General features: G+C 41.3%; 2 protein-coding genes across 22 annotated transcripts in view; one reads left to right on the top strand and one right to left on the bottom strand.

Annotated features, from left to right (window-relative positions):
- Nucleotides 1-1,751: 1,751 nt before the first annotated feature.
- LOC120746082 (high-affinity choline transporter 1-like) lies at nt 1,752-6,426 on the top strand. Of its 3 annotated transcripts, none has more exons than XM_040051348.1 (8): nt 1,752-2,136; nt 2,302-2,415; nt 2,682-2,837; nt 3,280-3,428; nt 3,584-3,727; nt 4,428-4,557; nt 4,890-5,104; nt 5,190-6,426. In XM_040051348.1, the coding sequence occupies exons 1-8, from the start codon at nt 1,953-1,955 to the stop codon at nt 5,712-5,714; spliced, it is 1,617 nt and encodes a 538-aa protein (XP_039907282.1). In that variant the 5' UTR covers nt 1,752-1,952; the 3' UTR covers nt 5,715-6,426. The 3 variants fall into 3 exon arrangements, with proteins under 3 accessions (XP_039907282.1, XP_039907285.1, XP_039907281.1); XM_040051347.1 differs by having other exon boundaries at nt 1,754-2,136; nt 4,404-4,557; XM_040051351.1 differs by lacking the exon at nt 2,302-2,415 and having other exon boundaries at nt 1,753-2,136; nt 4,404-4,557.
- A 543-nt stretch (nt 6,427-6,969) lies between these two features.
- The window catches only part of LOC120746079 (protein unc-80 homolog), a 65,322-nt gene continuing 57,704 nt past the window's right edge, over nt 6,970-14,587 (bottom strand). For 13 of the 19 annotated variants that reach the window (XM_040051321.1, XM_040051330.1, XM_040051316.1 and 10 more), the window contains 6 exons: nt 13,606-13,662; nt 12,508-12,586; nt 11,559-11,664; nt 11,202-11,222; nt 10,747-10,961; nt 6,970-9,912 (listed from right to left, as the gene is read on the bottom strand). In XM_040051321.1, the coding sequence (XP_039907255.1) occupies nt 9,412-9,912; nt 10,747-10,961; nt 11,202-11,222; nt 11,559-11,664; nt 12,508-12,586; nt 13,606-13,662 (979 nt within the window). In that variant the 3' untranslated portion in view covers nt 6,970-9,411. The remainder of the gene's footprint in view (nt 9,913-10,746; nt 10,962-11,201; nt 11,223-11,558; nt 11,665-12,507; nt 12,587-13,605; nt 13,663-14,587) is intronic. The other 6 variants (XM_040051314.1, XM_040051327.1, XM_040051331.1 and 3 more) reach the window with 3 other exon arrangements.

Here is a 14,587-nt window from a genome sequence, read left to right as displayed (position 1 = left end):
GATTAACTGATTGTCAGCCAGCGTGAGCACCTCTGTAAAAGCAGTCTTTCCAGTAGTAAACGTCCCAGTAAATTCACCCCAAAGTCAGACCATGTTCAGAGAAACTACAAAAATTCCAAGAGCTACAGCTGAGACTCTACAGGCCTCAGTTAGCGTGTTAAAGTTCAATGCAGTGCAATTAGAAAACTATTGATTAATTGAACAAGTATGGCTTATTTGGAAGAGTTGTCATAAGAAAGACTCTAAAAAGATAAATGTTCTATTTTAGTTTGCTGATATTGCCCTGCTGCCCACGGGGTCCTAGGTCTTAACACTCGCTTGCTCAGACTTTGACTAAAGCCCATTTTGGCAGGATATTGTGTAGAATCTATGACGACGCTAGCCCTGAGTGAAAGAGAGACAGCTGACCTTGAACTCAGGCACAAGAAGTCAGATATTTCAATAAAATACACAGTCCCCCACAAGGAAACCCACTGTGATGGAGCTCTGTGAAGAGGCGACACAGCTTCTTTACCCTGTGAGATTCAGCAAGGTGCAGCAGGATTTGCTGGAATATTCAGATTATTCCATCATAATCATACCATTAATGCGCATTATTTGCAAATCAGTTTATTTTTTCTGTTTATTAATCATTAAAAACACGTTAATTTTAGCACATGTATGATCTGCATGACCTGCAGTGTCTTTGCTTCTTGCTGACGCAGTGTGTATCAAGTCATCAGGGTTCTTATCGAAGCATAAAGTTTTTTGTTTCTCAAATAGCAACTGTGTTGCACAAACGAGAGCCAGAGGATGGTGAAACACGCGAGTCATACATGAGGACGAGGCAACTATCTCAGCAGAAGAATGCCAAGGACACTTGAGAGATATGCCGGTAATAAAAGACCTTTAAAAAAAAGTTCACAGTGTGAAGTGTGTGGCAGAATAACAAAACAACTTCAGAGTTTAGTTGCACATTTTTTCCCACAGTTTGCAGTAAACAAATGTTATTTAAGGGGATTCGGTTATTCTTCTTTTTAATCTCTGTTGTTTTGGTCTTGAATTTACTCGAGCCGCTTTGTGTGGAAACTTGGATTTTTGACTCACTCAGAAGTAACTCGAAGTTTTGAGTTGTGTAACTAAATTGATGATAACTCAAACTGTCAACTAACCTCTGTCTGAAAGTTTTTTGTATTTATTTATAAGCATAAGCAGTGTCTCTGTGGCCTAACAGCTCTAGCTTTGTCTCATGTGCCGATGTGCTTCCAGTATTCATCATAATCGGGTTGTCCTTAGCATATTTCAGTCTGGCCTGAATGTGTTTCTTCTGCAGAAGTGGTGTTTTTCTCAGTCTGTGCAGGGTTCTAGTGATTTTCCTACAGTTCCTGACTTGGACAAGTCATTCACAAGTGTCTTGGTAATTGTTCTGAGATCTTTAGACACATCTCTCACTAGTTTTCTTTCCCGTCTTTGAAATCTTTTGCTTCTTACCTCTGTTTGTTCTCAGTGGTTCTCAACGAGTTTCTTTATAACTATGTATATCCATCTCCTGCTTCGTGAAGATCAACAATTCCTGTTCTCAAGTCTAAACTGATTTCTTTTGTTTTTAACATGATGCTTTGAGCAGTCATAGCTTAAACCCTTGCTGAAGTTTTCATACTGTGTAAATGTGAAGATAATCCTTACAAGCTTAGAGCATTACAAAGCACATCCTTGGACAGCGGTGGTGCAGATGTGTGTACGCGGGGTGGCTGGGGTGGGGGGGTCTGATACAGTCTGATACAGCTACACAGTGTGAAGAAGGTCATCAGTCTGACCCTCCCTGTGGTGAGCAGCGAGCTTCCTTTACTCTCCTCTCCCTGCGTCTCACTCAGGGCCTCCGTCACGGCTGAAGAGCAGCTTCTATTGCTTCTATAACCACCAGGAAAAGTCTCAGCAGTTCCAACTTATCATTATTATCATTTTAATTCACGATGGCTCTCCATATATCTGGTCTAATAACGATGGTCATCTTTTATTTGTTGGTGCTGGGGATTGGGATCTGGGCTTTTTTGAAATCTAAGAAGATGGAGAAAAATTCAGCTGGTGGACAGATGGAAGTTTCTTTTTTGGCTAATCGGAGGGTCAACTTGGCAGTGGGCGTCTTCACCATGACAGGTGAGTTCACGTAGAAGTGTGTGATCAGTAATTTGGTGCTAACTTCAAACACATTTTGCTTTGTTTTTTTTTAATGAAACAATATCTGTTTGCTTTTATAAAAGTAGTAACTTGTACCATGAATGTGAGACTTGTGTGTGCTCTGTCTTGTATGATCGGCTGCAGCTACTTGGGTTGGAGGTGCCTTTATCATTGGAGTTGCAGAGACTGTTTATGACCCCACAAAGGGGCTAATCTGGGCTCTCATTCCTCTACAAATGTCAGTTTCATTCATCATCGGTAAGAACCTCTTACAGAGGAGTATTTACCTCCAAAAATATGCCTAAAATGGACTATTTTCTTCAAAATAAGATCCACTCATACAGGATATGTCCTTATCTTCTATCATTACTTAAGATTTTTTTCTTAACTGTCCCCTTCTCTTAAAGGCAAATTTTGAATACCTTGACATTCCTCAGCGATCACTAAACTCTTAACCACAAGAATGGAACATAACCTGAAATCTAATTTCTGCACTGCTTTGATTGTTGTCTCTTTTGCTAAAGGTGGTCTGTTCTTCGCAAAGCCGATGCGGGATAAAAATTACATCACCATGATGGATCCCTTTCAGAGGAAGTACGGGAAAACACTGACCGGGCTTCTCGCCATCATCCCTTTCATAAGTGAAGTCATGTGGGTTCCTGTCACGCTGATTTCCTTGGGTAATATAAACACACAAACACTTCCTTTCAGAAGTGTTGCCTAAAGGTGCTTTTTGTAGTTACCCTGCAGAATTTAGCCAAACATTTTCACAACCAGGGGGCAGCATTTTACCAGTTACCTCTAAACTTCATATTTTAAATACGGTTATATCCTCATAAGGATTTGCCCACTTAAAGAGCGTATTCACCAGTAACACTGGCTCGCCTGCAACATCTAGTTGTCCAAACTGGTATTACACAAAACTACAGCATTCAACTTTAGTTGCCGTCTCTTCAATACAACACACAGGTGTTCTGTTTTTTTTTTTAACTCTTATTTTGTTATTTTTTGGAAGGTTTTAAAACTTCTAATTGCCTGTATTTGCCATGAGTATCTTTAAATATTTATAATGGTCAACATGATTTTCAGAGGTATCGATTATGTGTGTTTTTCTCCCAACAGGAGTCACACTTTCCGTCTTTTCCGATCTGCCCTTAAGTCTCTGCATCTGGATCTCTGCTGCGGTGGCCATCGTCTACACAGTTCTTGGAGGTCTCTATTCAGTTGCTTTTACTGATGTCATCCAGTTATCACTGGTGTTTTGTAGCTTGGTGAGTTTAATGTGACAACACATAAACAAGACTGCTTTTCCAACACGCCAGAGGTAAAAGTTATCTCTCGCAAGAAAGAGTTTACGTTACAGTTACAACGTAGGTTGAAGCAGATTAGTTTCTCAAAAGCTTTACTCTGTTTTTTTTTTTTCCAGTGGTTGTGTGCTCCCTTCGTTCTGGCGAGTGATGTCTACACCGACCTCCATCAAACGGCTTTCAACCACACATTTCAGGCGCCCTGGCTCGGCCGCCTTGAGCCTGATGACGTGTGGATATGGATCGATAATTTTCTCGCAATGGTGAGATGACATAACAGTAACATGTTTCTAATGATTTAATAAGATCTGAAGTCCTTGAAACCTTATATTAAAACAAAAACATTGTATATAAAAGATTATATCAAATAAAGTGTAAAGTTGATATGTCACTAATAAACAAATTGAACAAAAAGGCTGAAAAAATAAGAGGTACAATAAAAAAGAAACAGCGGGAGGAACATTAGGTTAACTGGCAAGAGGTAAGTAATGTGATCGGGTATAAAAAAGTCTTGTTAGGCAGAGTTTCTCAGAAGTAAAGATGGGCAGAGGTTCACCAATTTCCAAAAACCTGTCTACAGATTTCAGAACAATTTCAGAAAAATTTTACTCACGTAAAATTATGAAAACTTTAAATCTCTCCTCATTTACAGTCCATAATATCATCAAAGGAATCAGAAAATTTGGAGGAATCTCTGTGCGCAAGGACAAAGCTGAAAATCAATACTTGCCCCCAGGCATTTTGAGACATTTACACCATGGGTGTGATTTCCTTTTAAATTCTTGGCCCTGTATATGTTTTTATTTGTTAAAAACAAACTGTGAGCAATAAGTTCTTATGCTGGTAATTACTAAAACACAAGAAAATCTCTCGGTTTTAAAAAAAAGTATCTTAAAAAAAATGAACATAGTAGATTGTGGGCTTGCTCTTTGTTTTCAGAGTGTTGGAAATTTGGCGTTTCAGGACTTCCATCAGAGGACACTCTCCTCCAGCTCCACGGCCACGGCCAGAATGATTTGTTTCATAGCGGCAGGTGTGGTCATTGCTCTGGGAATTCCACCTGTGCTGATCGGAGCTGTTGCAGCATCAACAGGTACACCTGACGTCTTCTTTCTTCCGGCTAAACCCTTTAGTTGTCCCCACAGCGGATCATCTGCCTCCATTTCACCCTTTTCCCTCTGCACATCATTTACTAAAAAAAATTCAAACACTAACTACACATAAAACTTATCTAATATTCTTTTTACTCATCCAAACAGTTTTCATAGATTTTATTTTGAATTTATATTTTATCTGGCAAAAAGGGGCTTCCATACAGGATGAGCCTTCAGCAGAATGATTCAGATGATCCAGAGATCAGAAAGGAGCAGGAGGACTCATATTTCAGTAACTTTAAACATTATAATGTTTCCTCTTATGCTTCAGACTGGAACCTGACCTCTTATGGCTCACCTTCACCCTATGAGCGAGGAGAGGCTGCCATGGCGTTGCCCATTATCCTTTTGCATCTTACCCCCACCGCTGTTTTCGTTGTCGGCATGGGAGCCATCGCCGGCGCTGCCATGTCATCCACTGACTCGTGCCTGCTGGCGGCAACCTCCATCTTCACCACCAACATCTACACCCTCGTTAGACATCAGGTAGGAACAAAGTCGGTCAGAATGCGGAGTTCTTAAAAGTTTGTGTTGATATTTTGGGAAAAATGAGCTTTGGTGTTCTGTTTAGGTATCAGAGAAAGAGCTGCAGTGGGTGATCCGCCTCTCCATAGTGGTCGTAGGGACTGTAGGAACCTCACTCACCTACCTGGACAGCAGAACGTTGGCCTTCTGGATCCTCAGCTCTGACTTGACCTACACCGTCATGCTCCCCCAGCTGATCTGCATCCTCTTCGTCGGATCATCCAATGCCTACGGGGCCGTGGCAGGTTATGTTGTTGCCTTTGTGATGAGAGTGCTGTGTGGCGAGCCGGTGTTCAACCTTCCCGCCATCCTGCGTTTCCCTGGCTGCTCTCTGGAGGATGGTGTTTATGTGCAGTGCTGGCCTTTCAAGACCACTTGCATGCTGTCCTCTCTGGTCACCATCCTGGTATTTTCTTATGCGACATCGCTCTTGTTCAACAAGGGGATCCTCCCAGAGAGGTGGGACCTGTTCAGGGTGAAGACTCGAGAAGAAACAGCACCAGCAGATGGCGCCAGACTAGGTGAAAATGATAAACATGCATCTGAACCGATGTTGGACACAAGATGCTAAGTTTATCTTTTTTTCCTACATTTTCAAGTCTTCAGCACTTCTGCTATATTAAATGATGCACATTGGTAATGGCAATGTTGCCTGATTTCTGGATTACTTTTGTTGTTATGCAAAATAAAATGAACAAATGCCTTTTACTTAACAGCTAGTTAAACGTTATGTTTACAATTACCTTGAGTCAGAAAACAATTAATCCCCACCAAGCTGCTTAGAGCACATTTTACATGTTTGTTTTTTTTAAATCATTATTTAAGAGAAATATCTGCTCTGCTGTAACAGCAGCGTATTTGTGTATATCACTATTTGTGTGGGTAACTCCGTATAACAACCACTGCTAATAATGAACTGATTGTTAGTTAAACTTGAGTAAATAGCTATTTTACTGTTGACATTTCAATAATAAATATTTCGTACTAATCAGTGGGCATGTTATACTTTAAATCTGTTTATGTCATTAAGTTGTGCAATATAAAATTCCATACTGTGAAAAAGTTTGCCCCCTCTCTGATTCCTCATTTTTTTGCACATTTCTCACGCTTATGCTATAAATTTTAATATTAGAGAGAGGTTAACCAAGTAAATTCAAAGTGCACTTTTTAAATGATTGCATTTGTTAAGGGAAAAATACAATGACCCTGAGAGGTTAAACACACTGGAACTTAAAAAAAAAAGAAAAAAAGACAACAGTAAAACACAATAGAAGTAGAAAAAACTCAGCAAAAGTCGAATAAAACACGAAGGAAGTAGAAAAATAGAAGAAAATATCACAAAACGTAATGGATGTGTTTTTGGGGACACAATAATGTGACGGACCAGCTACGGAAGTGACAGAAACCAAAAACTAGTGTAGGCTTACAGTGACACAGGCTTAGAAGAAGCAGAGGATTCATTGACGTTGTGAGGAATAAAAAGATGAACATAAAGTGTTTTAAACACATGATTAATATAATAGCGTCAGTACGTTTTCCATTAGCTGTTCATTGTTAGCTTGTCTGTCACGTTATTGTCTCCCCAAAAACACACCCATTGTGTTCTTGATTTTTTTTTTTTTTTAGCTTTTGCAGCATTTTTATATTATATATGCTTTTATTTTCTTATGTCGCAGTGTGTTTGACCTCTCAGAGCTACTGTAAAAAAACAAAAGAAACCTGACCCTATTTAAAAAAGCCGTCAGTCATCTTGCTGAGCTATTTTCAAAGCAAGAACTGAAAATGACAGAAACCTCCATTTAAAAAAAACCCAGACAAAGCTGAACACAGTGTAAACAATATCCATTTATTTAGATATTTAGGAAATATTCTGATATAGTGAAGCTTTATTATTTAATCTTTGCACAAAGAAGACATCATTCGACACAGACATGTTACATTTAAAGGGAGTGACAAACCCTGCGACCCTCAACAATAAATATGCCGATGCGTCTTTACACTCTAGGCTTGGCGTGATATGCATTTAGAAACATCAAATGAAGAATTTGCAGAGCTGCGTGGATTTAGACGACACAACGACAACCCCCTTTAAGAAATGCATCATTCCCTCTGCGTAACTTGAGTCTCTGCGTAACCAAAATGATTACATAATTTTTCACAAATCATAACACAGAAAAAAGAAAGACAAGCAGCCAACAATAAAACACTCACAGTGCACTGGTGTGAGTTATGGCACGTTTTGTCTTCTGTGGCCTGACAGCACACAGAGAGGTTTGAGTGTGGAGGCCACAGCAAGCAGCTGAGTGTCACGAACACGGCAGACAGAAAACAACCTGACGTTACTGCGGGACTGTTTCAGTGGATACTCCTGGAGGTATGAGGTTCTCAGTGGACTAAATAAACCGATGTATGCAGACGTCTCTGTTAAGGCATGAAATGAGAAACGAGGTAACGTCTATCTACTGCATCGTCACAGTTGCAATAAAGATAAGAGACATCCCGTCCCCACTGCTCTGAATAGAAGACATCACAGACACAAACAGAACAGCATGACCAACACCAGGACAAGTGTCTCTGTAAATATTATATGCCTTTTTCTTACATATATAACTGCTATGTAAAGATACAGTCTTTGGTCCCAAATAAAATATTGTGCACAACATACACTTTAGAGTTAGAGCTGAACTCAATGAGACAATGGTAGGACATTATGACTGCATGATGATGGCAATAGCACAACCGGTGTTGGTTTATTTATCTACCGGTGAAGCCGCAATCTACTGCCTTCTTCCTAAAACTAACAAACAGATAAAACACATTCAAATGTAGTGTCTCTACATTTAAAAGGGGAATTGGTTGGTTTTTTGCTGTGTTTCCACAGCCAGGCCCCAAAGATGAAGCCTGGGATGACAGAGGCTGTGGGAGGGTCTACCATACGAAGTTCCTGATTGGTCACCATGATTTTCTCTCCAGTTATGGTGCACACTATGGTCCGTGCCATCGTTGGGGTTGGCGGGATGCGTCAGTAAATACACCAAAAGTGATTTTTTTTACACATTCCTGCAGTCTCTCCTATTCCTGCAGCCGTTACAACCCTTGCAATCCCTCCCATCTCTGCAACCCTCACAATTCCTACAACCCCTCATATCCCTGCTACCAATTTCTGCAATCTGTCCCATTCCTCCAACTACTGCAACCCCTGTAATCTCTCACATCCATGTAACTCTGTCAATCTGTGCAACTGTGGGTTTTTTCTCTCCTTTTAAACGTGAAAATACGAGGTGCATATACATGAACACAAAGGTCACAACTACTTCATAAGCTGCTGTGAGACTGTGCTGTAATACAGGGAGCACGATTAGATGGCACAACATCTTCTCACATGAAAAAGTCATGTGACCATGTTTACAGTTTAGCGTTAGCCTTTCAGATTGCATCCACGCTAAAAACACAAAAAGTCAAAATTGTGTCGAATTTGTTTCGGTTATCCTGTTGAGCGTCTCTGATTTATCCTAAACTTTTATTTTTTAGCAGAGTTGATGGAAAAGTTTTTATCCACGTCAAGATGTTTACTTTACAAACAGCATCACTTAACAAAGCACTGGACATGACGGAGTTTTAGCTGGAAACACGTGTATTCGACTTTATGAACATTTTGCAGTGCAAATGACAGAAAAAAAACATCTCTTTCTAAAATATAAAATCTCATAGACTTCTGGATTACAACATGTCATACTCCACTTCTATGTGATTAAAATACATATGCTGTATTATATATTTATTCCCTTTACTCCATTTCAAATAAAAGGTGCTAAGATAAGTCACTCACTTTATCTTTAGAATGGCTCTTTATAACGTTTATACAAATCTGCATCACATGTTATATCATCTCCTTTTTCAATATAGACATATTTTCTATTTTAAATAGTCATTACTGAGTTAAATAATCCTTTCTCTTATCTTAAATAGGTATTTGATATCGTTGCTGAAAAAACATTTCTGCTCTTGGTGAGGATCAGAGATGAGACATTATGTCGATTGCTGCTGTAACATACATTCAGCCCTCAGTCTGAGGACAGAGAAGATAAGAGAGTGACTCTGATTTGTCATATTTCAGACAGAGGAAGGAGTTTTCTTCATTTAGGAGACGTAAAGTCAAAACAGTCCTGTCCTTTCAAACTGTTTAAGACTTTCAGTAAAACCAAAAACTTTACTTTTTGTGTTTTATAGAGCATCTGGATAGAAAAAACATCCATCCGTCACTTCTCTCACACATGGGACTCATCCAGGTCTAGGTCGACGGGTGAGAGGGGGAGGGGAGAGCGGCGGGGCGACCGGCGGGGGGGAGGAGGGGACAGCAGCGGGGTGAGAAGCGGGTTCTCGGTGCCGTCGTCCTCGCTGAGCTGCAGCAGGGTGTTGCTGCGCGGCAGCAGGGCGGTTGTGTCCTCGTCCCCGGGGCTCTCTCTGATCCTGGAAGGCCCCGGGGGTGGAGGAGGAGGAGGAGCAGCAGCAAGATGAGTTGGTGGTAATGGAGGTGGCGGCGGTGGACCTGGGGCGGGTGCTGTGCTCAGCACTGGGAGTGGCGGTGGAAGAGGAGAGGAGGTGCGGGACAAAGGGAGAGGGGAGCAGGTTCTGGAGAGGGGGAGAGGGGAGCAGGTTCGGGATGGGGGTGTTGGAGTGGAAGGCCGGGAGATGGATGGGGGAGGGGAGAGGCTGCTGCGTAGCCCCCACTGCTCTCTCTTCTCCTTGCTGCTTAATGCTTGAAGGACCTGTGTGGGAATACACCTGCCCTGTAGTTTAGCTTTTAAAGGGCTACTTCACACATAAATGACATAAAATTATATTTTTATCTCCTTAAAATTAGAGGAATAGCTGCAGATGGTCATCATTCTGGTTTGAAGGCCGTAAAGGCGTGCCACAGGGCTCAATACTAGGTCCACTCACTGGCCACTTTGTTAGGTACAGTTGTTCAACTACTTGCTAGCACAAATATCTAATCGATCAACCCTTTATATTTAGGCATGTACACATCGTAAAGACGACTTGCTGAAGTTCAAACTGAGCATCAGAATGAGGAAGAAAGGTGATTTAAATGACTTTGAATGTGGCATGTTGTTGCTGGTCTGAGCGTTTCAGAAACTGCTAAGATTTTTCGTAAACAACCATCTCTGGAGTTTTACAGGGGATGAGCTGAAAAACAGAAAATCATCTCAAACTGAGTTCTCTGTACTCAAACGGCCCCCATAGTCATCAGATCTCAATCCAGAGCACCACTGGGTTGAATCTATACCACAAAGAATTAAATGGTTCTGAAGACAAAAAGGCAGTCCGACCCAGTACTAGCAAAGTGTACCTAATCAAAAAGCTGGTGAATATAAATCAGTAGATACTGCTACAAAGAAAATTAGGATTTTTTTCTTTTTGGGTGAACCAACTATGTAAGTACTTCAATTGTATTGTTTATACCACAACATGACATGGTATAAAACATGGCGATAGTAAGAAGAAGATGAAATAAATGTAGGTAACACTTAGTACTATAGTTTTATTTATTTTATTTAATGTCCAAGGCATTCTGCATTTCCTCCTTCATCTGGTCCTACCTGTGCATTTGTAGGTCCGTGCAGGTCAGCCAAGATCATGGCTGAAGAGGTGGGGGGTACTTCCAGGGTTGGGGACTTTGATGGGGCAGGACTCGTCCCTCTGCCTTCGCCCGGTGGGTCCACAGTGCTGGGAGTTGGAGGCTTGCTTGCCCCCGTGGATGCCTGCTGGCCTTGATTCTCTGTAAAGGTGACTGACCTCTTTTGGTCTCCATGCGCTGTGGGCAGACATGCATGCGCACGTGGTCAAAACAGAGACGACAGCGCCAGCTAGCGACTCGCTAACACATCAGCACCACCAAAGAGAGTGGAGGCAGGGAGGGGATGGGAGAGGGGGAGGCAGGGGATTGGGGGGGTAATGCAAGACAGACATGCAGAGCGTCCTATTGGGTGAGGTTGCAGATAAAAGGGACGAGCCGTTGCAGGGTGGAGAGGAAGGGTTACGAGTTGTGTCTCACCTTCACAGTCCAATAAAGTTTCTTTATTTCGAAACAAAAGCATGAGACAGAACAGAGTGAGAAGAGTCAGTCTGGTGGCAGGTGGTACAGCAAACAGCATTGGAACAAACACAGAGGTCGTGAATGGGGAGGACGGGTCAGTTCAAGTCAGCACACTGACAATAAATAAAGTATTTTTACAGGTATAAGTGTTTGTAAGTCTGGATTTGGTTTGTGTGCTTGATCTGAAGTGCAGGGTGAGTTTTGCTGTTACTTTTAAAGATAGTCACGCATCCTGTTTCAGAGTTTTAAAACACATGATGCGCTTTCATCATCTCTCATCTAAGAAAAGACAGATGAAAGCATGTGTGCTGTTACCCAGTGGTTTGTTCTTGGGCTGGATGCTCCTGCGTGTTGTAGAAAGCCTCGCTCCAGATCGACCGCGTGGTTCGGTTTTTGGAATGGACAGCAGGGGGCGTCGCATCTACGGGAAATTTAAAGAAAATCCACAAGATGGTTAGCCTGCCCACTGTATTGTAGCGCCCATGTGTGATGTCGTTCTCGTCTTTTTAGTAAATAAAATGCTTTTTAAAAACAGGTTTATGTAACACCTGTAACAGGACACAACCCAAGAATGACTGAATTATTTAAAATAAATATATTTCCACATCTATTTAAATAATAATAACAATGATTTATAATAATAAACATGAACATAATACAGAAGAAAGTTCTATATATTATTAAAATTACCACAACAGTGATTGTAACAATATAACAAACTTATTAGACGTCTGAAAAATATAAATATATCAAATGAAAAATATATTAAAATAATATAAATCTATATTGCTTCAAAGACTTTGTCCTTTTTATCCCCACATTGTTTAAGCATTTTTAGGGTGGCTTATTTTGATAACTTGATTGATAATCAACCCCGACTGTTTGCGCAGACGCCACCCCTCCCTGAGCCTGGTTCTGCTAGAGGTTTCTTCCTGTTAAAACAGAGTTTTTCCTTCCCACAGTTGAGCTCTGGCTCACAGGGGCTCGTATGATTGTTGGAGTTTTGTGTGTTTATTTGTATTATTGTATTGGTCCTTACCTTACAATATAAAGCACCTTGAGGCAACTGTTTTTGGGATTTGGCGCTATATAAATAAAACTGAACTGAAGTGAATTTCTTTTATTTTATGTGTGTGTCTAAAAATACTTTTAAATTCTATTTTCTTGTAATGTATTTGCTTAAATGTGAATTAAGATAGCACATACTCAATGCCATCAAGTTACATGGACACATGGGACACATGAAAAAAGGTGATGCCCACACCTGTCTGAGTCCTCGCTTTCTTCCTAACGGAGGCTGGATCAGGAGGTTCTGACCTGGTTCGCTCTGCACACTGGCCACCCTGATGCAGTCAGTCATAAAGAGACACACACACACACACACACATTCACGTGCGCACATTCACGCAAAACACACAGAAATACGTCACCATAAAGGGACTGAAAAGCAAAGATTACCCAACCGTCGATAAACGCAACTTTGATCACAATAAGATGCCGCTGCTACTCTACCCATTCACTCACTACACAATACACACAGTGTGCTACAAGACACCCAATCACAGTACGGAAAAGAATAACAGTGCTGCCATGATTCAAACACTGAAAACACAACAGGGGAGTAGTAGGGCCTGGAGTGGCAATCCTGACAAAGCAACTTGTCTCGTTTTTTGTGCTACAAATGCCCCTGAAACACCTGAAATGTCCCCATCTAACCATGAAACAGTCATACGGCATATTTAAAGTTAGCTTCTAAACAAAAAACAACAACTAAAGTGTCCATTGTTTGTATTTTTTTGTGTTGCCACCCCAGTTCCCTCATGCCCCTCCAGATTGGTATCCACAATAGGACGCCCAATTTGATCAGCGAAAAGCCTGATAGACACGTAAACAGTATGAAACACCATGGCACCGATGAGAGGCTGACTTTAGTGATGGCACATTAACTGTAAAGAACCACAGCTAACAGAGAAAGAACAGAGGCAGAGCTCCCTGGCCCCAGGGGCTCTGAGACCCTTTTTAACATTTTTTTTTTTTGTAAAAGGGGGAGGGGGCCTGGTTAGGATAGCACAGCGGATGAGCTGAGAAGATGAGGGTCAGTGTGGAGCTCAAGGGGAAGTGAGGGGGGTTAAGGGGATAGAGACAAGGCACATTAGACCCACACAGAAAGAGATAGAGACGGGTAAGTGGGAGGTGGGGGGGGCGGAGGTGTGACGGGCCGAGGCGATTTGATTCGATGCGGATGAGTGATCAACAGTGAGGCGGCCGATAGAGGTGGCCGTCCTGAGGTGATGCCCCTCCCAGTGGCAGACAGATGCAAGAATGCACCAACGGGACACAGACAGAGAGAGGGCCACTGTACCTAGAGAGGTTACCCTCCTGCAGAAGACCCTGGGACTCATCTAGCACATTGGGTTCACTGTAAAAAGGGGGGCGAAGCGGGAAAATGGGAGTTTAGGGAGTGTAGTGAGATCCATCACCACCCTGAGCCCCTTCCTTAGCAGGGTTTATATAAGCCAGGGTGTTTCCTCTAATCAAAAGTAACCAAAGGCAGAGCAGACTTTTGATTTTTAACATTCTTACCATGAAACAGAGTCTTAACGCTTCTTAATAAAAAACATTATAAATCAACAGAGATATACATAGATAAATATGACTGTGGTTGTGGAATATGACTGGTTGATTTCTCGTCCATCGGTCGGGTCTACATGTTACATAATAAACAGGAAAGAGTTGAACATTTCATGACAGTTGCTCTGAAAACAGAAATAATCTCATTAGTTTAACCAGCAGGATAGAAGCACAGTGGTTCTCAAATATAGCTGTGAAGTTTAGACACTTTAGCTTTTTGTAGTCAAGAGTCAACGTATTTGAGAGTGAAGCTATCAGCTGATTTTTTTATTGGTTAGCAACCTGCATTCATAGATCGCAAGTGTAGAAACATTAATAAAATCCTGGAACATGACATTACAAGGGAGATGTACGTCAGGCACTCAGGAGCCTTGATCGTGAAGCATAAACTCGCTGTAAGCCTCTGACGTCTATAACTGACGACATATGTTTCAGTTAGAAATTTGCACTGTAGCTACACTATGTGGTAAGCACAAGCCCCTCTAAAACTGCACCAAAACCTATGCAGGATTAGGACTTTTTCAGGGCCCCTGAAAAAAATTACTGGGGGGATAAATGTCAGAATTAATCTCCTGATTGACTGTTTTTGTAGAATTCTTTGATTGATCTAAGAAATCAAACTTCTGAGATTAATGTGAAAATTAATCTCATGACAAAGAGTTACATAAAAATGATTACTATCTTCTCAGAATACTGAAATTATTGTCAGGATT

This window comes from Simochromis diagramma, unplaced genomic scaffold (assembly GCF_900408965.1).
Source record: "Simochromis diagramma unplaced genomic scaffold, fSimDia1.1 OVJJ01000107.1, whole genome shotgun sequence".
NCBI lineage: Eukaryota > Metazoa > Chordata > Actinopteri > Cichliformes > Cichlidae > Simochromis > Simochromis diagramma.
The sequence above is the reverse complement of the archived record's forward strand: the minus strand, read 5'-3'. Positions and strand labels throughout refer to the sequence as shown.